This window comes from Bos mutus, chromosome 3 (genome assembly GCF_027580195.1).
Source record: "Bos mutus isolate GX-2022 chromosome 3, NWIPB_WYAK_1.1, whole genome shotgun sequence".
Lineage (NCBI taxonomy): Eukaryota > Metazoa > Chordata > Mammalia > Artiodactyla > Bovidae > Bos > Bos mutus.
The window spans coordinates 107,955,705-107,979,805 of record NC_091619.1 but is presented as its reverse complement, the minus strand read 5'-3'; the positions used below and the strand labels follow the sequence as shown (position 1 = coordinate 107,979,805).

The 24,101-nt window shown below is 51.5% G+C and overlaps 1 protein-coding gene across 1 annotated transcript; it reads left to right on the top strand.

Moving 5' to 3' along the window:
* The first annotated feature begins 7,107 nt into the window (after positions 1 to 7,107).
* On the top strand, positions 7,108 to 22,952 carry TFAP2E (transcription factor AP-2 epsilon). The gene is made up of 7 exons (XM_070362491.1): positions 7,108 to 7,134; positions 7,435 to 7,911; positions 8,469 to 8,520; positions 17,667 to 17,889; positions 19,408 to 19,526; positions 20,056 to 20,197; positions 21,960 to 22,952. Exons 1-7 carry the CDS (start codon positions 7,108 to 7,110, stop codon positions 22,240 to 22,242), a joined length of 1,323 nt encoding a protein of 440 aa, XP_070218592.1. The 3' UTR covers positions 22,243 to 22,952.
* The last annotated feature ends 1,149 nt before the right edge of the window (positions 22,953 to 24,101 follow it).

Sequence of the window (24,101 nt, the reverse complement as noted above, 5' to 3'; positions counted from 1 at the left end):
ACAAAACGGCTCCTGTGTGGTCTGTCCTGCACCTTCTTCCCTCCGGGCCCCAGCAGCTCACGACACACATGCCCTGCTAATCACAGTTCACAAGTGCCCTCTCATTCAGTCCCCCCAAGAATCCAATGAAGCAAGTGTCATCCCGATACTGAAGAAACTGAGGTGCCGGGAGATTTGCTCAAAGTGTTGCAGCCTGTAAGTCCCAGAGCCAAGGCTCCATCCAGGCCATCCAACTTCTCAGCCCGCACCCTTCAATGGCAGAGCAGGTGGCAAACTCATGTTGATGTGGTGAGGCCTGGATGGGTGAGGGGAAACTTGTGTTCTTTTGTCCAAATGAAGTGCTGCCCCTCCAGGCCAGCAGGTTGCTGCCAAGTTAGCTGTCACCTCCTCCAGTGTTTAAAGAGAAGTCAAAAATCTGTTTTTAATGTGAAATCTGATTTTGAATGTTGATATTTTAATTAAATCATCACTACCCCAACAAAACATCTGCAGGCCAAATGTGACTTTCAGGCAGCCAGCTGTTCATTTCCGTTGTATGCCAAGTGAGAAGGGGAAATATCTGAGCGCGTCACTGGGGCCTGGACTGGAGCACCCACTGCCTCCCCAGGCCTGAACCAAAGCTGTAAGGCTGGAGCCAGACCAGTCCCAGGTCCACACTCTACAGACCCTTCTCCCCCTAGGCCCTCAAGCCTACAAGCATTCGTTGAGCATTTTCTAAGTACCTACCTGTGGTTGGCTATGCATAGATAGCAAAATTGATTTATCTATTGGATGTACTCAAAGTTGTGTCCTTGGCATGGAGTCCCTGAAGTCCCTGAAAAGTATGAAGTCAGACCCTGTCCGCCAAGCAGCTTAAAGTCTAGAGGGGAAACAGAGAAGGCAAAGGGCAACTCCTAAAGACTTAGGCAGTTGCTTCTATGAGGGGGTCTGTATAGCGTGGCTGGAATATGAGATCCCCTCAGCCTGGCTGAATCACTCCAGGAAAATTCAGAGGAGCTATCTGTGGCGAGACCTGAGGGGAGAAGGAGCTTGCCAGATGCACAAACAGAAGAATAGGAACTTGGGAACTGCAAGTAGGGGAGTGTGAGGTGCAGAGAGGTGGAAGATGAGGTTGGACCCATGAGCAAGGGCCAGATCTTACAAATTCTGGTGTGCCATGTCTAGGAGCTTAGATGGGAATCATGCTGAGGCTTTAGATTTTTTAGCAGATTGAGTGTGACTCTGTTTGCGTTGTAGAAAGATGACTTTGGCTGCAAGAGGGACGACTGAGGCAGAGAACTTGGAGAGGAGTTAGTAAGTCTGAATTAAGCCAGTGGCCATGAGGGTGGAGAAAGTAAGGGTGGTCGGCGTTAGTTAGTTGGCTTGGTGATTAACTGGAAGTGAAGAGGGATGAAGAGAAAGGATGACTCCCAGGTTCCTGTTCTGGGCCAATGAGTGACTAACGGGGCCATTCACTGTCATGGGGAGAAAAACAGGTTTGTGCAAAATGTAAGCTCATCTTGGTAAATGGTGAATTTGCACTGCTGATATCCAGGGGGAATTGTCTCTCTGCAGTCTGGAGCTTGGCGAGAGGCCTGGGCAAGTGACAGATTCAGGAGTTGTCGGGATCAGCAGTCCTTAAAGTGATGGAAGTGACTGAGATCATCTGGGGAGGTGAAAAGAGAAGGGAAGGGCGCCCCAAAGCCAAGGACAACTGCCCCTGGTCCCTGCTCTCAGAATACTCTCCCTCATCTGGTGGAGAAGACAAACACTGCAGAAATCCTCAAAATGCAAGGCAGACTGGAGTCTGTACTTTGGTGAGGGTTGGTCAGAGAGTTCTTGACTCTGGAATGCGAGGAGGGCTAGGCTGCCAAGTAACACCAAGTTTGCTCCTGGTAATTCAGCACCAAAGGAGAAGGGGGCACGTGAGCTGCAGTTGTGAGATCTGACCACCAGGTGGAGCCTGAGTATCTCCTTGTGCCTGATTTCCCCTACCCTGCATGCCACCAGGCCAAGAGTAGAAAGCTGTCAAAGGCAGGCAGGAGGGTGGCTGTGTTAACAATAAAGGAGGCAGGCCTGAGTCCTTTCTTAACATAAACTCCTACTGCAAACTCACTTTTTGAAAAGAGAGGGAAAGATTTGAGCCTGGGAGAAGAGCAATAGGGCTATTTGAACATGCATACCTACGTGTAAATATATGTCCTGTGTCCCCACGTGTATGTGTTTCTCATAAGTGTCTCTGTGCATGTTGTGTGCCCTGTGTGTCCAGGAGTGTCTGCATATGGACCCTGTGCACATTCCAGGCCCCCATATGTGTGCTTGTTGCAGAGAGTGGGCAACTGGCAATGCCCACCTCCATGCCTCAGAAAGTGAGGAGGTCCTGGACAAGAAAGGGAATAGAGTCTGCAACCAGGAAATTTTGAGGATCCTCCAAAGAGCAAACCATGAAGAACATCCCTCTCCTCAGAAGCCATAAGCAAAATCACTCACTGATCATAATGTGACTTGTCCACACTTTACCTGGGCTCTATGTCTAGTAACCCAGAGTCATGTTCACATGTGTGCATGCTCAGTCGTATCTGACTCTTTTGTGACCCCACAGACTACAGCCCGCCAGGCTCCTCGGTCCATGGAATTTTCCACGTAAGAATACTGAGTGTGTCGCCACTTCCTACTCCAGGGGATCTTCCCGACCCAGGGATCGAACCCGTGTCTCTTGTGTGTCCTGCATTGACAGGAGGATTCTTTACCACTGAGCCACCTGGGAAGACATATTCATTTAGAAGTCTTCCTAAAGGAGCTTAGGAATAGGCTGAGGAATTCATAAACTCACCCATTCATTCATTCATCATTTATTTAATAAGCCTTTACTCACCACCTGCTGTGTACCAAACCCAGCGCTAGACTAGACATATTTTCTGTTTCATCTTTCTTCTTCTTGTAAACTGGTTCATGAGGCAGGAAAGGAAAATTAGTTGCAGCTGCAAAGAGCCTAAAATGCCAAATACGGTGTTTCAATTTTTTTGTTCCCTGAAGATGGGCCATGAGGAGCCCCAGGAGAGTTTTCAGCCAGGAAGTAACATGGTCCAGTCACTTTTGTTGAAGAAGAGAAATGAAAGAAGACAGGAGACCAGTTTGAGGTAGGGGGTTGTTGCAATGGTCCAGGCAGTGGTTCCCAGGCTTTACTGTACTGCTGAGTCACCTCACAGGCTTATGGCTGGGCCCCTTGCCCAGAGTTCCTGATTCAGTAGGTCTGGGTGGGGTCTAAGAACTGACACTTTTAACAAGTTCCAGAAGTTATAGGTGATGCTGGGTCAGAGACCACACTTTGAGAACAACTTGTCTAAAAGGAAGAGTATGGCAGCTTAAGATGCTGACAGAGGATGAAGAGAGATGTTTAAGAATTAGAAATGATGATCCTCTATGAGGATTAGGGGCTTCCCTTGTGGCTCAGCTGGTAAAGAATCCGCCTGCAATGCGGGAGACCTGGATTTGATCCCTGGGTTGGGAAAATCCCCTGGAGAAGGGAAAGGCTACCGACTCTAGTAGCTTATGGAGGTGAGGCAAAGGACAGAGCCTGGAATGGCTCTTTTTAATTTGAAGAATGGCGGTACCATTTACAGAACTCTAGAACATGGGAGGAGAAGCAGGTTGGAGTTGGTGGTGGTGGTAGAGATGTTTGACTTCAGTTTGGGGTTCCGAAGGTCTCAGCTGCAACAAGTTGTCTGGAGGGAATAGCCAGTAGGCAATGGCCCCTGTGGGTCTGGATTTCTAGTGAGAGATACAGACTGGAGATAACAAGGTTGGTAGATAACGATGGGCAGGGAGTCATTAAAGTCTTGAAAGGGGATGAACTCACTAGTGAAGAGTGTAGCTAGGAAGAAAAGGTAGAAGCTACAACTCAGGATGAATAAGTGACCTTAAGGGTGTGGTTGAAAAGAGGGGAGATAGAAGAGAAGATTGAGAAAGGGTCAGAAAAGAGGAGAAATAAGCAAGAAGGAGTTGTCTTAAACTGCAAGGAAGTAGGGTGAGGAAAGGCACTGGGCAGGCAGCTTTTCTGGTCATTCTGGCCTTCCTAAGCCTACTGGGGAGAGCAGGAGATGCCCAGAGCTGGCACAGGCATCATAAGTCTCACTGGTCCTGGACGTTTCCCAAAGGCATCCACCGACCTGCATGCACGTGCTGTCACACGTACACCTGTCCTGGAGCCTGATGTCTAGTGTCCTGTGGGGAAGAGGGGTCTCCCCACAGACCCCTACATCCATGTAGATATACACACACATACTCCTGACTTCTTATCTGCCCTGGGCACGAGGTTGCAAAATTGCTGCCCAATTTTGCTTTCTCTATCACCTTAGCTGGTGGTTTCAGCTTCTGGAAAGTTCCTAGTGATGAAACTTTGGCTGTTTCTAGCCTCCTCCTTCCCCTAAAGCCTCCCAGACTGAGATGACCCAGACCTGAGCTCTGCACCCGAGGCGTGCCTTTTGCAAAACACCCCTCAGGTCTCCTCCACACACCTCCCAATCTCTATCTCCCTTTCTCCTCTAATCTAGCTCACTATCTTAATCTTTACTTTCTCATCCTCCACTTCATTAGAAAGGGGTCTAAGAAAACATCTAGTCCACTCTTCCCTCCCATATTGTTGTTGTTGAAGTTGCAGAAACTGAGATCAGAGAGGAAAGGGGGCTTGCTCGGAATCACACAGTTCATCAGAGTCAGGACTAGATTCTAGGCACCTGAATCTAAGGCAATACAGAACAGTGATTCTGAACACAGAAAGAGGCTAGAGGCAGACTGCTCCAGCTCTGCCACTCAGCTAGCTCCTTGACCTCGGGCAAGTCATGTCACTTCTCTGTACCTCACTTATCTCACCTGAGAATAGGGGTGATAAGGGTTTCTATCTCATAGGGTTGTTGTGAGCATTAAATAACTCAATATTCATCAAGTATTTGCATACAGTCTGACACAGTATGTCATAAGTTGTGATTATTTCTATTCAAACCTAGACAGCATATTAAAAAGCAGAGACATCACTTTGCCTACAAAGGTCCCTTATAGACAAAGCTATGGTTTTTCCAGTAGTCATGTACAGATATGAGAGTTGGATCATAAAGAAGGCTGAGCACTGAAGATGGATGCTTTCAAACAGTGGTGCTGGAGAATACTCTTGAGAGTCCCTTGGACAGCAAGGAGATCCAGCCAATCCTAAAGGAAATCAACTCTGAATACTCATTGGAAGGATTGAGGCTGAAGCTCCAATACTTTGGCCACCTGATGTGAAGAGCCGACTAATTGAAAAAGACCCTGATGCTGGGAAAGATTGAGGGCAGGAGGGAGAAGTGGGTGACAGAGGATGAGATGGTTGGATGGAATCATCCACACAAAGGACATGAGTTTGAGCAAATTCCAGGAGATAGTGAAGGATGGGGAAACCTGGTGAGCTGCAGTTCATGCGGTTGGGGAGTCGGACGTGAGTTAGCAACTGAACAACATTCCTACTCTGCCCTAGTCGGAGTATCTTCTTGCCTTTTTTTTTTTTTTAATTTTTGGCAGTGCCACGTGGCATGTGGGATTTAAGTTCCCCAGCCAGGGATCTAACCCACACCCCCTGCCATGGAAGCACAAAGTCTTAACCACTGGACTGCCAGGGAAGATCCCAACTTATTTTTTTTTTAAAACATTCCATCTGCTTTCTTAATTCTCATTCCCCTTACCATTTCTCTCATTTTGTTGTTCAGTCACTAAGTCGCGTCTGACTCTGTGACCCCATGGACTGTAGCACACCAAGATTCCCTGCCCTTCGTTATCTCCTGGAGTTTGCTCACACTCACGTTCATGGAGTCGGTGATGCTATCTAACCATCTCATCCTTTGCTGCCCCCTCTCATTTCCCTTTCTTTAATTCTTGTCCCTCTTCCTCAGGAAGGAAAGGCTGGGATTTGAAGTAAAGCAAAAGTGACTGCAGAGACTGGAACACACTTGACAGCCAGCCGGTGCCTGTCCTGGTAATACACAAACACACAGCCTGTGCATGTTATGCATGTAAATGGAATGACAGCACACGGTCCATATGGTGTCAGTTACAGCTTCGGGCAACATCCTTTGGAGATGACCCACCCAGGCTCAATCAGCCCAGGACCTCAAGGCTGCAGAAATACCTTGAACCCTACTCAGGTTAAACTCATGCCCAATCCCAGTGCCAGGCAACTCTTTGTGCAGTCAGTTTGTGTCTCCAGCTTCCTCAGACCTGGGCTAGGTATTGGGAGTTACCAGCTGGAGGAAGCCTGAGTGAAGTAAGCACCCTCAGAGGGGTTTTTTCCCAGAAACATGCAGAGAGGCTGGGATGGCCCCCAACTCACACACACACACACACACACACGCACACAGACTCATACGCTGATATATGTTTGCACAGGAGCCAGTGGGCTTGAGTCTGCAACTCACAAACCTCTTCCACTTTCAGGACTGCCCACCTCAACCATAATGGGGTGAGGTGGTTAGAGAAAGGACTGATACCCATCTTACAGACTGGCAAGCTAAGGCCGAGGAAGGGTAGTGCTTTGCTCCAAAGGCAAAGATGGGGCAGAGCCAAAGCAAACCAAGACCCTTGTGTCCCAAGCTCGAATTCTCCTCTGTTTCAAGGTAGCTGGGAGCTTTAAGCCTAGAAGGCGCTCAGACCAGCGCAGACTGGAACCACGACTCTATCCTCTCCAGGGGGTCGCGCCAAAGCCACGCCTCCTCTTGAGCAAGTCACTGGGGAGCGGGGAGAAAGCGGCCCTAGCATGTCTCTTTAATGCGCGCCCCCGGAGGCCCCGCGCGCCCCCGCCACTATAACTGGAGTGCATGGAGCAAGCTGCCTTCAGAGAAAGAAGGCGGGCGCTGGGCACCCGTTGACCGACTTTTCCAAGTGCGATCAGCTCCCGTCCGACCCACATCCCGCCCCCATGGACCCGCCCAGGGGCACCCACTGCTGAGGACCAGATGCCGGTCGGGCTCCGGGCTGGGTTGAACCCCGCCACCGCACAGTGACCGCGGGTCACTGCAGGCTCCGCGCACCTCTTCCCGCAGCGCTCGCCGTCGGGCGAGGGCTCCGCCGCCGCCACGCCTCGCGCCCCGCGCTGCCCGCCCCATGCTGGTGCACACTTACTCCGCCATGGTGAGTAGTCTCGGGCACGGGGGCGTGCCCGGCCGGGGATCGGGCAGCCTGGGTGCTGGACCTTCCGTTCCAAACCTCCCACTCCAACGAAATCTCGGATGGAGGGGGCCACAGCGACTGCGCCCGCGGAGAACCGTGCTCACGGGACTGTCCCCAGCCCAAGGTTCCCGCGCCCACGGGTTGTTCAGAGATAGACCTCGGGCCTCGGGAGCGGGCAGGACGGCAGCCGGCCCCTTGGGAGATGAGGAGGGTCCTTTCAGTTGCCGCTGGATCGCCTGACACGCCCCATTCCTTCCCCAGGAGCGCCCCGACGGGCTGGGCGCAGCGGCCGGCGGGGCCCGCCTGTCGTCACTGCCCCAGGCGGCCTACGGGCCGGCGCCGCAGCTGTGCCACACGCCCACCGCCGCCGACTTCCAGCCGCCCTACTTCCCGCCGCCCTACCCGCAGCCGCCGCTGCCCTACGGCCAGGCGCCCGACGCCGCCGCCGCCTTTCCCCACCTGGCAGGGGACCCGTACGGCGGCCTGGCACCCCTGGCGCAGCCGCAGCCTCCGCAGGCCGCCTGGGCCGCGCCCCGCGCCGCCGCCCGCGCCCACGACGAGCCGCCCGGCCTGCTGGCGCCGCCAGCCCGCGCCCTGGGCCTCGACCCGCGGCGTGACTACGCCGCTGCTGCTGTGCCGCGGCTCCTGCAAGGCCTGACCGAGGGCGCGCACGGCCTGGCCGACGCGCCCCTCGGCCTCCCGGGGCTGGCGGCCCCGCCGGGCCTGGAGGACCTGCAGGTGAGGCCCGAACGGTCCGGGATGGGCCAGCATCCGCTGCGGTGGCTTAGGACCCGGCGGACGGCAAAGAGTGGCCAGTGCAGGAGCCCGCCCGACTTTTCTCCCAGCCTGCCGAGGATGCGCCCCACGTCCTGAGTTGGACGCTGCCTGGCCTTTCAGGCGGCCTGGCTCTGAGTCCGTGAGCCTGGGGTCTGGGTGGCGGCGACCTTTCGCCGAGGAAATGTACAGGGGCTGAACCACTTTGTCCCTCTCCGCTGGGCAATGTAGGGCATCTACATATGGCCAGTTCTGGTCTACTGGGGCAGCCTGTGCCTGGAGCGAAGAGAAGCGGAGGAATTGCCTGAAGTTCAAAATTGCCTCTGTGAATTGCACAGCAAGGTTCCCAGGGCTCCAACTCGGCCGCAAATGCTGGAGCGCGCGGGTGAATCCCGGTCCCGCCCGAGGCCGCCGCAGGCGACCGGTGGTGCGCGTTGGGCGGAGCAGACGGCAGGGGCTTGGGAAGCGACAAGAGATTATAGTCTACGAGCGCCCTTACCACTACCCTGTCCTATTTGCAGGCCATGGACGAACCGGGAATGAGCCTCCTGGACCAGTCGGTGATCAAGAAAGGTAAGGAAGAATGGCGTGCCTCTGCCAGGGCAGAACTGGGCGAGATGGTGCAAGCCCTGGCACACAGACCCAACGTCTTCCCTACGGCGCGTCCCTCATGTGCATCGCCGAGCTCAGTGGCCACCGGTCACTCTTTTCGGCCCAGTAGAGGGGCTGCGGAGGCTGCAAGCCTGGGCAGCTGGGGTGGTTGGTGAATTGGCCCCAGAGCCTACCAGCCCGGGTGCCCTGCGAGCCCGACCACGCTCACTTAGCTACCCTGGCGGCCAAGCCTGTGCAGGGGCCTGGCCTCTCCCTACCAAGGGGGAGGGCACTCTCTTAGATCTGGAGTTAATTTGCAGAACAAGTTAAACCACTTCCCTGTTTCCTAAGAGGTGGTAATAGGGGTGCTATTCCCATGGATGTCGTTAAATGATTTCCACTTTATGGAGCCTTACCATTTCCTAGCCTGCCAGGTTCTTTCTGCCTCTCCCTTCCCAGCAGGGCCTCCGGAGCCTTGTGGTTCCCTAGGGAATTTTTTCTCCACTGGGGAGCCTCTTTCAGTGTTCAGGATGAGGGGGCGGGTCTGTGAATATTGTGGCAGGCCCTGTGCAGGAGGGTCAGGGCCTGGTGTTGGTGTCTATGTGAGTCTGCAATCCTGTACATGTCTGAAATATTCCTTTCCTAGGTGTCTTTCTAGTATTTCTTGGTGTCTCTTGCTGTTGAGTGTATAATGTGTGTCCATCATGTTGGTGTAGTTTCCATGCTTTGGGGGGTCAGGGTCCCTGTTGTGTCCAGGAACTTGTTTTTTGGCACTGAGGATCTCTAAGGATGGAGAGTTGCTCCCTGTTTATTTTCGGGGTGTTTGTGTCTCTCTAGTAAAATCCAGGGGTTTGAGATCTGCCCTCCACTGGCTCTTGGGACCTGTGAGTTCTGACGGTGACAGAGAAAGGTGAGAAAGACAGAGACAGGAAGCTCAGGCATCCAACAGGCTCCTTGAATCTGGGGAGGGGGCAGTGAAGAGAGGAATATGGGGGCACAGGCAAGCCCGCAGTGCCCAGGGCAGGCACAAGCTGTTTTTCAAACCAGTGAATTCAAGCCTGGGCTCAGTCTGCCCTCCCAGAGAGCATGTGGGGTGGGGAGGGACAGGGCTCCAGGCAGGACTTGGATTTCCAAGACTTGTGGCTGGGAGTTAGCTGGACCACCTGGAGTATGTGTGGGGAAAGATGAGGGGATAGCCCACCCAGAACCTGGGGGAAGGGGGCACCAGGTACCGGGGCTGTGTTACCTGGAGGTAGGGGTTTGGGGAGGCTGCCTGGAGCCCCAGCAGAGGTGTGCGGTCAGAGCCAGCTCTTTGCTAGCAGCCAATGCCTTGCTTTAGTGAATTTTTCCAAAACCGACGGAAGGAAGAACTTGTCTCCAGTGGCAAGAGCCTGCTGCGGGGCTGCGTCCACCAGGAGATGGTCTCCACGGTCTCAGTTCCCAGTTCCTGACTCCTGCCCGGACTCAGTGGATTAGGGGGGCCGAGACTCACTGACTCCCTGGGGGAGGTACGCACGTGCTAAATCAATTCAGTCGTGTCCAACTCTTTACAACCCTATGGACTGTAGCCCACCATGCTCTTCTGTCCATGGGATTCTCCAGGCAAGAAAACTGGAGTGGGTTTCTGTGCCCTTCTCCAGGGGATCTTCCTGACCAGGGATCAAACCCATGTCTCTTATATCTTCTGCATTGGCAGGCGGGTTCTTTACCACTAGCACCACCTGGGAAGCCCAAGGAACCTGGGGATTTCTGCTTTGGGGAAGGGTAGAAAAACCAGCTGGGCCTCTTGAGTACCTTAAACCCAGTCCCCTGCTCAGAGCCAGGACAAGAGACTGGCTACAAAGAGGAACTAAAACTGCCTAAAACTCCCAGCCCCAAACTTCCATAAATTCTGGGTCCTGTGGGTGAGCGAGGATCCCCCAAAGCAGCCCCAAGAACACAGGGAATGGGGCCAGGATTCGCGAGTGTTGCGCGCTGATGTTGCGCGCGAGTGTGCGGGATGGATGTGGGCGCCCGTGCTGTTCGGGATGTCGCCGTCGCGGGCGCGCACACGGCCCGACTGCAGTGTCAGCCCGTGGGTGGCCCGGCGACCTGAGTTAGGGACTGCACGCTGGGAGCCCCAACCTGGACGGAGAGTCACAGCCCAGGGCAGTGCCGCCAAGAGGGAGGGGCGAGAGCTGGATCTCCCAAATGAAGGAAGAGGCTGGTTCCCAAGCGGCGAACTTGGCCTTTGGCTGGCGGCCGGCGCGGCTAGCCTTTGGGGAGGAGACGGAGTTCGTGCGGCGCTTTGCGGCTTTGCAACCAGACAGGCGGAGCCCATCTGCGAAGGTCAGGCCTCGGACAGCGCTTGCACGGGCGACCTAGCCGTGGCCACGCAGGTGGCCCAGTTGAAGCCCTGCGTCCTGGAGCCTCCACGCCCCACACAGCGGGTGATTTTCTTTTGCGCCCTCCGCAGTCACTGCGGAACTCCCGCCACGCCGCCAGCCAAGTGGGCGCGGTTGGTTAGCTTCCTTCTTCGCCCTCGGGTCTTTCCGAAGGCTTGGGGAGCCCCGGTCCCGTCCTGAAGTCCTCTGGCACCTGCCAGGAGCGATGGAGGACCGTCCCACTCCTGGATTTATAGAAAGCCCTGGAGTTACAGAATTATGGAAAACTCTGAAATTACAGAAATTCGTTCTTGGCTAGCTGCAGCAAGGACTTCATTCCTCCAGCTCCTCCTGGCCCTGGCGGGAGGGGCAGCTGTGTCAGGGGCGGCTGAGGTCCTGGGTGTGAAAGGGCCAACAGGTTTAAAAAGGTTAAACATTTCTGTGGGTTTCTGACCACACAGTTACAGCTGGAGGGGAGTGGTTTGGGGATGAGAACTGAGGTGTTCCTCCTTCCCTCCAAGGAGAGTGAGTAGTTGCCGAATTACAGGCAGGGAAATCCCTTGCTGGGCTCTGTTGTCCACTCTCAGGGCGGGGGCTGATGTGAACAGTCACCCTTTCCTCTGGTTTCCCTGGCTCTGGGGAAGGAAAAGGGGAATGGGGAGTTTCTGGGCTTCAAAGGAGGGCCAGGATTGGGGTGAAATAAGTGAGGAACTCACTTGAAGCAAGATTGGGAGCTCTGTAATCAAGATAAATAATGTATCTTAGCGCAAAATTTTCTAAATTTTTGAATGCAAAGTATATCCACAATACACAGGATACCAGAATTTTACACAAAGATGGAATCTGACTCTCACTTCTACAACCCTACCTCACTTGCCTCCCAGGCTACCGTCGGCCACAGCATGAGACTAAAAAACCAGTGCAAATGAACTGTGGACTCTGCCTGAGGGCAGCATAGCACCCACAGGGCGGTGAAGGGTAGGAGTTATAGTTAAAAGAAAGGGAGGAGAGAATGGTAGGGGTGGGGATTAGGAGGTACAAACTTACTCAGTACAAAATAAGCTACAAGGACAACACAACACAGAGGACATAGCCATTATTTTATTATGACTATAAATAGAATATATCTTTAAAAATTGTGAATTGTTATGTTGTACCCGTGCATATTATGTAATAGTGTACATCAACTATATCTCAATTAAAAGAAATTAAAATTTGAAATAAAAGAAACCCTCCAGGAACTTCCTGGTGGTCCAGTGGTTAAGACTTTGAGCTCCCAATGCAGAAGGCATGAGTTTGATCCCTGGTTGGGGAGCTAAGATCAAACCAGCCACATGATTCAGCCAAGAAATTAAAATGTTTAAAAAAGAAACCCTCTAGCAGTTGGTGAGATGGAAACTTAACCAGCAGGTCCCACTGGGGAAGGTGAGGGAACTCAAGTGGGCTGGGAGGAGGGTCAGGACCCCTCCTGTCTGCTTTCCTCCTGCTTGTCCCTCTCCCCACAGGCCTTGGATTGGTGGTACCCTAAGTGTAGTCTAAGGAACCACATGCATCAAATCCACAGTGGGTGCTTGTTTAAGAAAATGAAGATTTCCTGGGCACCATCTCACATCTACTGAATGAGAATCCCCGGAAATATGGCCCTGGGACTTCATTTTTTTTAAACTGATTGATTGAAGTAAAATTTACATATCTGAAATTCACCCATTGGAAGAGTACAATTCGAAGATTTTTAGTACACTTATAGAGTTGTGTAACCACTACCACAGTCTGTTTTAAGACATTTCCAACACCCCCCCCAAATTCCTCTATTCTCGTTTGTAACTAATTCCCACTCCAAGCTTTAGGCAACCACTGATCTGCTTTCTGTCTATATGTTCGCATATACTGGACATACTATATAAATGAAACACATATATAAATATGCCAATTTTTGCATCTAGCTTCTTGTACTTATAATATTTTTGAGGTTCATCTGTGTTGTAGATTTTATTAGTAGGTCGTCCCTTTTTCATTGCTTAGTAGTACTCCATTGTATGGATGTAACGGATTTTGTTTATTCATTCCTTAGTTGATGGACTCTGGGTTTGTTTCCACTTTTTGGCTAGCATGAATAATGCTGCTGTGATCATTCACAATGCATCTTTGTGTGGACATGTTTTCACTGCTTTTGAGTTCCTAGGAGTGGAATTGCGGGATTTTTATGAGTTTGTCTTTAATTTTTTCAAGAAACTCCCAAGCTGTTTTCTAAAGCAGCTGTACTATTTTACATTCCTACCAAATAGATGTGAGGATTCCAGTTTCTTCACATCGTCATCTGCGCTTGATATGTCTGTCTGTTTGATTATAGCCTTCCTGGTGAGTATCTCAGTATATTTTTAATTTGCATTTCCTTAATCACTAGTGATGTTGAGCTCTTTCTCATATGCTTACTAGCCACTCATATCTCATTTTTAGTGAAACATCTATTCACGTGTTTTGAATATTCTCTAATTGGGTTATTTATCTTACTATTGAATTATAAGAATTCATATATTCTGGATCCACATCCTTGATAAGATATAGGATTTGCAGATATCTTATTCAAGAGTATTTCATTCATTTTTTAAAAGAGACTCTTGCTTTTATTTATTTATTTGGCTGTGTGGGGATCTCAGTTGCATCACATGGTGTCTTCATTAGGTCATGAGGGGTCTTCTGTTATGGCTCATGGGCTCTAGCTGTGGCACGTAGGTTCACTTGTTGTGGTGTGTGGGCCCAGTTGCTCTGCCGCATGGGGGATCCTAATTCCCCAACCAGGGATTAAACCCACATCCCCTGCATTGCAAGGCAGATTCCCAACCTCAGGACCACCAGGGAAGCCCCTCATTTTCTTAATAGTATCTTTTCATGTGCAGAAGTCTTTTATTTTGATGAAATCCAATTTCATGATTTTCTTTTATGGATCATGTTTTGGTGTTGTATGAGGAACTCTTTACCCAATCCAAGGTCAGGAAAGCTTTTCTCCTGTATTTTATTCTAGAAAGAATTGCAGTTTTAACCAGCTTTCTGAGCATCTGTGGCACACTCCCCAGAATCAGTGGTCAGAACGTATCTCCCACCTGTGGACAGAGTGTGTAGACTTGCTGTGTGTGTGTGAGTCTTGTCTGCAGGCGTGTGTACATGTGAATGGCTTCTGCACACATGACCAGGGGGACACCATGAGTAGATCACTTCAGCTTCAGGACTCACTGTGGTATGGGAGACAGACGCCAGTGTCCCTGCCTTGTAATCTGTGCTAGTTAATTCCCACCTTTATGACTGCTCTTTCCCCAGGCCACCTGCTTCCCTGCCTAACCCTGGCTTCACACCCATCATTTTTGAAGGAAGAAGCTCTGAGGGGAAAGACACAGACAAGTGGGGGGAAGAGGGGGAAAGTAGCAAAGTCTCTAATTCATATACACAAACACTTGTCCACCTGTCCTGCACTACGCTAGCTGTAGACTACCTATGTCTGCATAAATCTGGCATATGCTCTATGTTTAAATATATCAACAGTAGCAAAAGCACCTGCAGATATCCTTATGTACACTGCTGCATTCCTGCAACACTGGAGAAGGGCAGAGCCTGTGTGTATAGAGCTGGGCTCACTGTTGTTAAGTGTATGCATGCACAGGTTCACCCTCGTTGCTGTATAGCAGGGCATGTAGTTTTTATGTAGAGACATTTGTATGACACGTGTGCTCACATATGTCCCTGTTTGCACATGCACAAACGGCTTCACCCAGCTTTGGTCTCCCTCCTGGTACAGAGCCTGGCCTCAGGGGTCTCCAGACTTTAATAAAAGCTGGAGGGAGGAGGCTGCTGGGGGAGAGAAGAATTTTCTATTCTTCTGACCATTCCCTCTGCCTAGGAGTCATGGGCAACCGGACAGTCTCTTTGGCCTTCTTGTTAATTTATTAATTCATAATTTTATTTTTTAAGTCAAGCTTGAGGTATAATTTACATATAGTACAGTTCACCCTTTTAAAATGTGCATTTCTATGCATTTTTGTAAACTAAGTTTTTATTTGACTGTGGTGAGTCTTAGTTGCGGGATACGAAATCTTAGATCTCTGTTGCAGCATACGAGATTACACATGGGATCTAGTTCTTAGCCACTGGACCGCCAAGGATGTCCCTAAACTTTTGAATCAGTCGCCAGTGTTTAAAAATCCAGGGAATTCCCTGATGGTCCAGAGGCTAGGATTCCATGCTTCCATTGCATGGGGTGTGGGTTCAATCCCTGGTCAGGGCACTAAATTCCCATAAGCTGCACAGTGCAGTGAAAAAAAATAATCCAGAGATATCACCTAGAAGCCTCAAATTCTGGTCTTACCAGCAAAAACAAAACAAACCAAAAACCTGAACAAGCTAAGAGTTCTGGCAATGTTGGTGTGTCCTACATGGTGACACTCTCCCATATCTCACTTGCTTCTATTAACTGCTGCGCTCCCCACTTTGAAGTCTCCAACTGTGCTGTCCACTGTAGGATCTACCGGCCATGTGTGGCTATAGAGCACTTGAAATGTGGCTAGTCCAAATTAAGATGTGTTGTAAGTATAAAATATGTATTGAGTTTTGAAGACCAAGTACAAGAAAATAATGTAAAATAGCTCATTCATAATTTTCAAAATATTGATTGTATGACTCAGTGATAATATTTTTATTTATTGGGGTAAGTAAAATGTATTAAAACTAGTCTTAATGTGTTTCTCACTTTTTAAAAATGGGGCTTCTGGAAAATATAAATTTATATATGTGGCTCAGAGTGTATTGCTCTTGGACAGTGTGGTCGAGAGCCTAAAGGGCAGATGGAGGACCAGGCAGATAGGTAGGGAGGGCTGGACCACAAGCTAGGTCCCACTTTAAAGAACATTTGGCCACTCTGTGCAACATGTGGGATCTTAGTTTCCTGACCAGGGATGGACCCGTGTCCCCTGCGTTGGCAGGCAGTGTCTTAACCACTGGAGCACCAACGAAGTCCCAAGAAGGGCACTATGACAGTTATGGTCATCATCAGAGGCCAGGCCCATCTCTGTTCCTTATTGCTGAGCCAGCTTAACTATTAATACTGTGAACTTTAAGTTTCTTTATCTTGAAATGGGGATAGAACATACCATCTACTCCATAGACCTGTTAATGTGAAGCCCTTGGTATACGGTTGGCACTCACTGGAGGGTAGGCAGCATCATTCTGCTCAGCTATGGAGCTAGAATTTGATTCTCAGGCACTGATGAGTTCTAGGCTGGGGAGTGATGGATGTTTCAGAAAGATCCCTCTGGAGCAGGGGCTGTGCAGAAATTCAGGTGGGAAGTGAGAGTGTCCCTCCATACCTGTGGCTGCATCCAGGCACGTGGAGAAAAGAAAGCCCTAGGCCACGGTGATGGGTGGGATGGTGTAGGAGAGGGCAGTGTGGAGGGCCTCACTGAGGTTTCTGGCTGGGCGAAGGCAGGGATGGTTTCAGTGCACATTCAGAGAAGGGAAAGCTGGAGGGGCTCTGCCAGGCCAGGGACTGGGCCAGGCTTGCTTGCCTCTGCCTTCCGGAGGCTTAGCACAGTTCCCTGCACACTGGTGCTCAGCGAACATTTTGCCAGATGACTGGAGGGCCAAGTGCCGCCTTTGAGACCACAGTCCAGGGCTTACTACTGGTACTAAGTCTATCGCCTACATGATTTCAGGCCCATTATTTCACCTCTCTGGGCTTCAGTCTCTCATCTGTAAAATGGGGATAATAAACGTAGCCTCTGTTCTGAGGATTCAGTGAGGTTATTGGTAGAAGCACAGTATATACTATAGTGAGTGCTCATTGACTCTTGGCCTCAGGATCTCCACTTGATCCCCCTCCCCAAACACAGAAAGCCTGCCTTTTCTACTAAGGCTCTCACTTCCTTGAAAGAAGAAAAGCCCAAGGGGAAACAAGTACCTCAGTCGTTCTCCCTTCCCCCTGAGGCTTAGCAGGAGAGTGGAGGTTAGACTGCGGGAAGGACTTTCTTTTAGAGCCAAGAGTGTCCAAATGCGAGTTAAAAAATAAACTTCTCAGATTCCCTTCCCTGCCCTTCATAGATATTAGTACAAAATTAGAGAGTATTGGAGGAGGGAACAATAGGGGATGTCTCTTTATTCCTGGACTCCTTGACATCCCAGAGTGACTTAGCTGGAAGAGGGCCAGGGTTGGGGGCCTAATGGGGTCATAACCTCCCTGTCTCTGGAATGCGGGAGTCCAAAGCCCCCAGGCCTTTCACTGACCTGAGATGGTGGGGGAGACATGGGGATCACAGGTGAGTGGGAGCAGGGAATCGGGGACTCCTTGTGATCTGGCAGTGACCCAGGAATCCAGTCGCCAGCTCACATTCCGTTTCCCTATTTCCAACACCCTCTGTGATCATGCATGCCCAAACTCCCAAGACTGCTGAGGCTGTTTGATTTTTAACAGGGAACCAGCCTGACTCAATGAAGGGAATCGGGGTTCCAGAGCCAGAGAAGTTTTGAGTTTCATTTCCACCACCCATTGGCTGAGTGAACATGAGTGAGTCACGTTAACCTCATCATGCTTCAGTCTCTTCTCTTTTAAAGCAGGGTTAGTAGAACCTCCTTCTGGAAGGTGCTGGGACGTGCAGAAGCAGCTGTGTGTGCACAGCGTGTGAGCGCGGTGCTGACTCGCAGCTGGCACCTCAGCAGCGCGCTCGCATCCCAGCTGGCCAGTGCTCAGTGTTTCTCTCCCTTGCTCTCACTTCTGCTCCACAGTCCCCATCCCTTCCAAAGCCAGCAGCCTTTCGGCCCTCTCACTGGCCAAAGACAGCTTGGTTGGCGGCATCACGAACCCCAGTGAGGTCTTCTGCTCCGTGCCCGGACGGCTCTCTCTGCTCAGCTCGACGTCCAAGTACAAGGTGACGGTGGGGGAGGTCCAGCGGCGACTCTCACCTCCCGAGTGCCTCAATGCCTCTCTCCTGGGTGGTGTCCTTCGCAGGTAGGAAGGCCAGCCCACAGCTCCCTGCCCAGGGTCAAGGCTAAAACCTGTGGTCCTTTCAGACTTCCTCAGGGGTTTGGAGAGGGGATGGCCCCACCCCAGGACACAAAGGGTCATCTCTACCTCAGTCTCCCAGGAGGATTATGTATGCTCTCTGGACAAGCCTATGTCCTTGGCAGCTCCCATGGGTCTGCAGGCTGGAGGGTCGGGAGTAGAGAAGAGCCTGGGTACCAAGAAGGGATGCAGGACTCAGCCACATTGGGCATGATGGAAAGGCTGGGTTAGGGGAAGGGACAGCCCCCACCCCACCCAGAAAAAGGATCCCCAGGACTTAAGGCCCATTCCCTGTGTCAGGTACAGGCCTCTCTGGTGTGTGTGTTCTGAGCAGGGAGCATGGGGTCCATAGTTTGTCTTCATAATTGGGCCTGTCTCTGCGTATGTCCTTGTGCCTGGGTAGGTATTTCTGCTTCAGGACTATGACTTTTGATGTATTTGACGATAGTGTTTGTGTGCATGCTTGCATGTGTGCTTGTATGTGTATGTGATGTAGGGAGTGGACAGGAGTATATGTTTCCATGAGTGTGAGTTTCCTGTTACTTTCAGTGGGATGTGTTGGTCAGAGTATGTTCTACTCTGTGGGTGGTGTGAGTATATGCTTACCCTTGGGTGGGGCTTCCCAGGTGGTACAGTGGTAAAGAGTCCCCCTGCAAAGCAGGAGGGTTCAGTCCCTGGGTCAGGAAGACTCCCTGGAGTAGGAAATGGCAGCCCACTCCAGTATTCTTGCCTGGAAAATTCCATGGACAGAGGAGCCTGGTGGGCTACAGTGCATGGGGGTCGCAAAGTCGGACACGACTGAGTGACTGAGCACGCACCCTTGGGTAGGAGCTGCATTTGTGCAGGTGTGGGAATATCCCCTTATTCCTGGTGTCTAAGCATCCCAGAGTGGCTTGTATGAGTCCATGGGTGTCTGCACAAGTGTCCCTGGGCTCCTGGCTTGGTGTGGACATGTGTTTCTGTGTCCTGGACATCTGAGACTGTGTGTCTGTCTCTATTGGTGTGCACGTCTGTTCTTGGTCCTCAGTGCGTTTCATCTGTGTGTGTGTCTATGTGCCCTGGGCAGCTGTGTGTATGACAATGTCTCCCATGTATCTCTCTGTGTTTCCCATTTGTCTCTGGACCTGCTTGTCCCTGGGTAGCTGTGCTGATGTACACAGGTGGGAGAAAGAACCCTGAGATGCTGGTCCATCCTGCCCCACCCTGGGCTGTCTCTGCTATTGGGAGGATTAGGGAGAAATGAAGTGGTTCCTGGAGCTGGGTGTAGGGCCCCCTTTCCCATCATGGCTGCAAACCCAGTGAGATTAGGAAGAGATTGCGATCGGGCAGGTGGAGACCCCAGCGTGTCCCCAGGGCCAGGCCCAAGCCTCACAGGGTTGGTGGAGGCAGCAAGGCCCTGTTGGCTTACTGAGCATCCATGATTCTCTCTTTATAGTGTGTGTCTCTCTCTGTGTGCACGCCCAGGGCCAAATCCAAGAATGGAGGCCGGTGCCTGCGCGAGCGGCTGGAGAAGATTGGGCTCAACCTGCCAGCTGGCCGTCGCAAGGCTGCCAACGTGACCCTGCTGACTTCGCTAGTGGAGGGTGAGGCCCGAGGGGCCACGAGCCACCACCCAATGTGACTGTGTGTGACCGTCTCCGATGCAGGAGGGCGTGTTTAGTCATATGTGTGTTCTCTGTGCCCCATATGTAAGGGGTGTGTGTGAAATATGCATGCAGTCTTTACGTGTATATGCAGCACACAGGTGCATGTGCTGGTACAGCAGAGTGTGTGTGTGTGTGTGTGTGTGTGTGTGTGTGTGAGGAAGAGTGGCCAGTGTGTGAATGTGGTAGAGATGAGGGGGTTAGAGTCCCCTCCCTGGAGGCTGGTGACTCTGAGCTCAATCATCTTGAGTTCTCAAGCTCACCACCCCTGAGCTCAGAGGCCTTCCGAGAAGGGAGGGCAGTGGGGTTGCAACTGGAGCTGAGAGGGGAATCGGAAGAAGAGAGAAACATATATAGAAGCAGAATGGAGGCTAGCCCTGGCCAGACGTTGGAGGGTCCAGGCTGTGCTCCGGGCTCAGAGGTACACCTGGCTGTAGTGATGTCTCATCTCTGCCTTCCCTCCCCCTAGGAGAGGCCGTACACCTCGCCCGAGACTTTGGCTACGTCTGTGAGACCGAGTTCCCAGCCAAGGCAGCTGCCGAGTACCTGTGCCGACAACACGCTGACCCCGGGGAGCTGCATGGCCGCAAGAGCATGCTGCTGGCTGCCAAGTGAGTGAGGGTGCCGTGCACAGGCTGCCATGGGTACCCTACACGGGCACATATGGGTACAGGGCACAAACACAGGCTCCGAGCACGGGCACAGTGGGCACCACGTGTACCTGTGATGGACACACGGTGCGTGATCTACTGCACACACCTAGGCTCCATGCTGCATGTGACAGGGCACACGTGGACATGGGAGCATATCTGAGTTCTGTATGTCACACACACAGTGTCAGGACAGGCTTACACAGAAGTCCAGGTGTGGGTACCATGCCCCCATGGCACCACCAGCTCGTCCCATCGAGGGTCTGAGGGTCTCTAGCCCTGCGCCCCATGCCTGAGCCTTGTCAATCAGCCCCTCTGCTCCTGTGACCTCCATCAGGGCACCCAGCCAGGCCCCTATGTTGACCCTACTTTGTCCTTACTTCACACCTGACCCCTCTACAAGTCTCACGGATGCCTCCCTCACCCCACCCACACGCCACTGCAACGCTGGTCTCTTAGTCTCACTCCTGGACATTTACCCCAGCGCCCCTCTGTTCCCCCAGCCTTCCTGCCCCGCACATGCACTACTCTCTACCCAAGAGCCTTCAAGGGCTCCCACTGTTACTGCATTGATTTTCAAACTAGGTGCTATTGGGATGTTGCAGGGCCTGTGTAATGAACTGATGTTTGATGAAGATTTAGTTTTAAGGAAGGGTTCCCTCGCGAGAAGAGACAGACAGGGCAGTTTGAAAACCACCATTCTGTAAAATCCAGACTCCTTTGAGGACCCCCATAATGTGGTCTGCACAAACTCCACCCACTCCGCCTGACCCTCTTGCTCTGTCCTGCCCTCCCATTCTTGGGCTTGCTCTTCCGCTTAGAATGACATTCAGGCCTTCCACCTAAGGCAGTTCTTCATATCACAACTCCATCCTCCCTTCTTCACAGTTCCCTCAAATGCGCTAGGCAGAAATGGACTCACAGACTCATGGGACTGCCATGACTCATGGGGCCTTTGAGACTGTTCATATTGGAGCTGGAGAAATGTGTCTAGGGCAGGACCCACCTCACTCATTAATCAGCTAACTCACCAAGCCCTTCCTGGGTCCCAGTCACGTCTAAGATGCTGACTGGGTTCCTTGGTGATGCAAAGGGAAGACACAAGTGGTTCTCCTGCCTGAGGCGGACGCAGGATGCATAGAGAAATGAATGATGGCTGCAGAATGGAGTTGGATTCAACTTCCAGCCTAGTCACTTGGACAGGTCATCTAATCGTCAGAAACTTAACGAGTTTCCTCTTCCATGTGACAGGGATAACAATACAGATTTGTTGTGAGATTAAGTGAGCTGATATAGACAGTGTGCTTGGCATAGAATCCAGGCCTCAATTCATATTCACTGCTATTATTTCAGTTATTTAAGGCAGATTCTGGATTGTTCCCCCAATAATTTCATAAACAAAGCTCTTGAAGCATTGGCTGTTTTGGGTGCAGGTGTGGATAGGAGAGAGAATCAAGGAAAGTGTCCTACACAAGGCAGGAGTTGAGCTGGACTTGGAATGTGGGCAGAATATCCACAGGAAAAGAAATTGTAGGGTATTGGCATGTGCTGTTTATTAGCTGTGATATTGGGCAAGTCAGTTACCATCTCTGAACCTTCATTTAATTTTCTGTAACATGGGTATGATCATCATTTGTAGACTGTTGGGTCAGCAATCATATATATGATATCCAGCTGAACTCAGACCTCTGTCTCTAACCTCTGACCCTCCTTCCCCCACCAGGCAGATCTGTAAGGAGTTTGCAGACTTGATGGCGCAGGACCGTTCACCGCTGGGCAACACTCGCCCAGCGCTCATCCTGGAGCCGGGAGTGCAGAGCTGTCTGACACACTTCAGCCTCATCACCCATGGTTTCGGCGGGCCCGCCATCTGTGCTGCCCTCACTGCCTTCCAGAACTACTTACTGGAGTCACTCAAGGGGCTGGACAAGATGTTTCTAAGCAGTGCGGGCAGTGGGCACGGTGACACCAAGGTGTCAGAGAAGGATGCCAAACATCGGAAGTAACCGCTTGCCCCGCCCCATCCCTAAGGGGCTCCCAAGATCTGAAATGAGGTCTTTCCTCCTGGGGGTGGGCCTGAAAGCATTCAAAGGTGGGGCTGGAGTCAGACCAGAGAAAGAACATTCCTCCAGAAGCCCATGAGTTAGGGGTCTGGGCTGGAGAAGGGGAAGTGGCCTCTTGTGCTGTTGGTAAGTTAAGCGCCCAGGTGCTTGCCTCCTGTGTGCAATCTTCTGCCCCTTGACTGCTGAGAAGGGCTTGAAGAGGAGGTTGGCACAGAAAAGCCTGGTTCTTGGGGCCAGTGCTGCCCATGAGGGTGCCTGGGCAGTGATGGGTGCCCCCAGGGGCCAAGGCCTTGCTGTTTTTACTGAGACCAGGAGAGAAATGAACAAACCAGAGGTGCTGCTGAGGAGCTGGTGTGCTTCACCTCAGTCTCCTACCCCCAGAAAAGGGGTGCTGGCAGAAGGCCCCAGTGGATTCTTTGCATTGCTGCCACTCTTCTAAAGAAGTGGGCAGGAGGGCCCCTCAAGGAACAGGGAAGATAAAGCACAAATTGGATAACTTGAATCCAGGCTGCACTTCAGTCCTGTTGCTGTCCTATTTATTTATCATTACAGTTTAAAAACGTCCAGTGCAGCTTATTCATACCAGTGAGCCGAGTACTCTTGTTTCATTGTCTTCTGCTCACACACCAAGATGTGCAGCTACGCTAGGATGGAGAGGCTGTTTTTGCTCGCAAAGGGCTATGGGTGGGCCGGGAGGGAAGAAGGATGTCAGGGACTCTGAGGTTGTGGCTGAGATTTTGTATTTACGGTTGTTTCTCTTGACCCTGCAGTCAGTGTACCTCCCCAACTCTCAGACTGCTTTCTCATTCTCTTAATAAAACCTTTCACTGGATATGAAACCCTCCCTGTCTTTCTTCAGTCCAGGCCTGGATTTGCCTCCCCAGATGGCAAGGTCACAGGGGAGAGACAGGGCCTGGGAACTGGGGGAAGGGGGTGGAGTGTATAAGGGGGAAATCTTGGAGGGGGCTGCGGGCACCACTGGGTGAGGGGATGCAGATGGTGTGTCTGTCTGGCTTGTCAATGTGGCTATTAGTTCTGTGTGTGTGTGAGATAGAAGTGAATCCTGTGTGTGTGTGTGTGGGGTGGGGCGGGCGGCGGTATGTTGTGACTTACTGAGCCTGTGGGTGAAGGTGTCAGTCTGGCTGTTAGGTCTATGTGATGTGTTCCTATGATCGTTGGTGGTGGGTCTAAACATGTGTCAGTGTGAATGCTGATGACTGTCTATCTGGCCTGTTCAAGTCTAGCTTCTTTTTCTTCTTGAGGATTTCCATTTTTCTTGCCTGCACCTTCAGTCTCTCTGTCCCTACTAGATCATTCCCTAAAGGACACATTCTAGGATCTCATACCTTACCAAACATAAATCCTTTCCTTTTAAAGAGTTCTTAAAAAGATTATGACACCCTCCTTCCACTTCCCCACCCCTAATTCACTCCTGAACCCACTTTACTCTGGCTTCTACCACTACCAGCCTATGGAAATCCACTCAGCAAGGTCATCAGTGGCCACAAGTCCAAAGTCCCCTCTTCTGGACTTGGCAGCATTTGATATGGGTGACTACTTGCTCTCTTCTGAAACACTCCCTACTCATGTCCACAATGGAGTACTTGACTCAAGTACTCAGATCTTGACCTGGCCACCTTCCTGACCTCAGTAAATGGTGCCACCCTCTATACCCAGTTCCTCAAGCAGAAACTAGGAAGTTGTATTTGATTTTTCCCTATACCCTATCCATCACAAAGTCCATCCAGATAGAAGAATCTCCTCTGCTACCACCCTGGTCCTTGGGACTATTACAGTAGTCT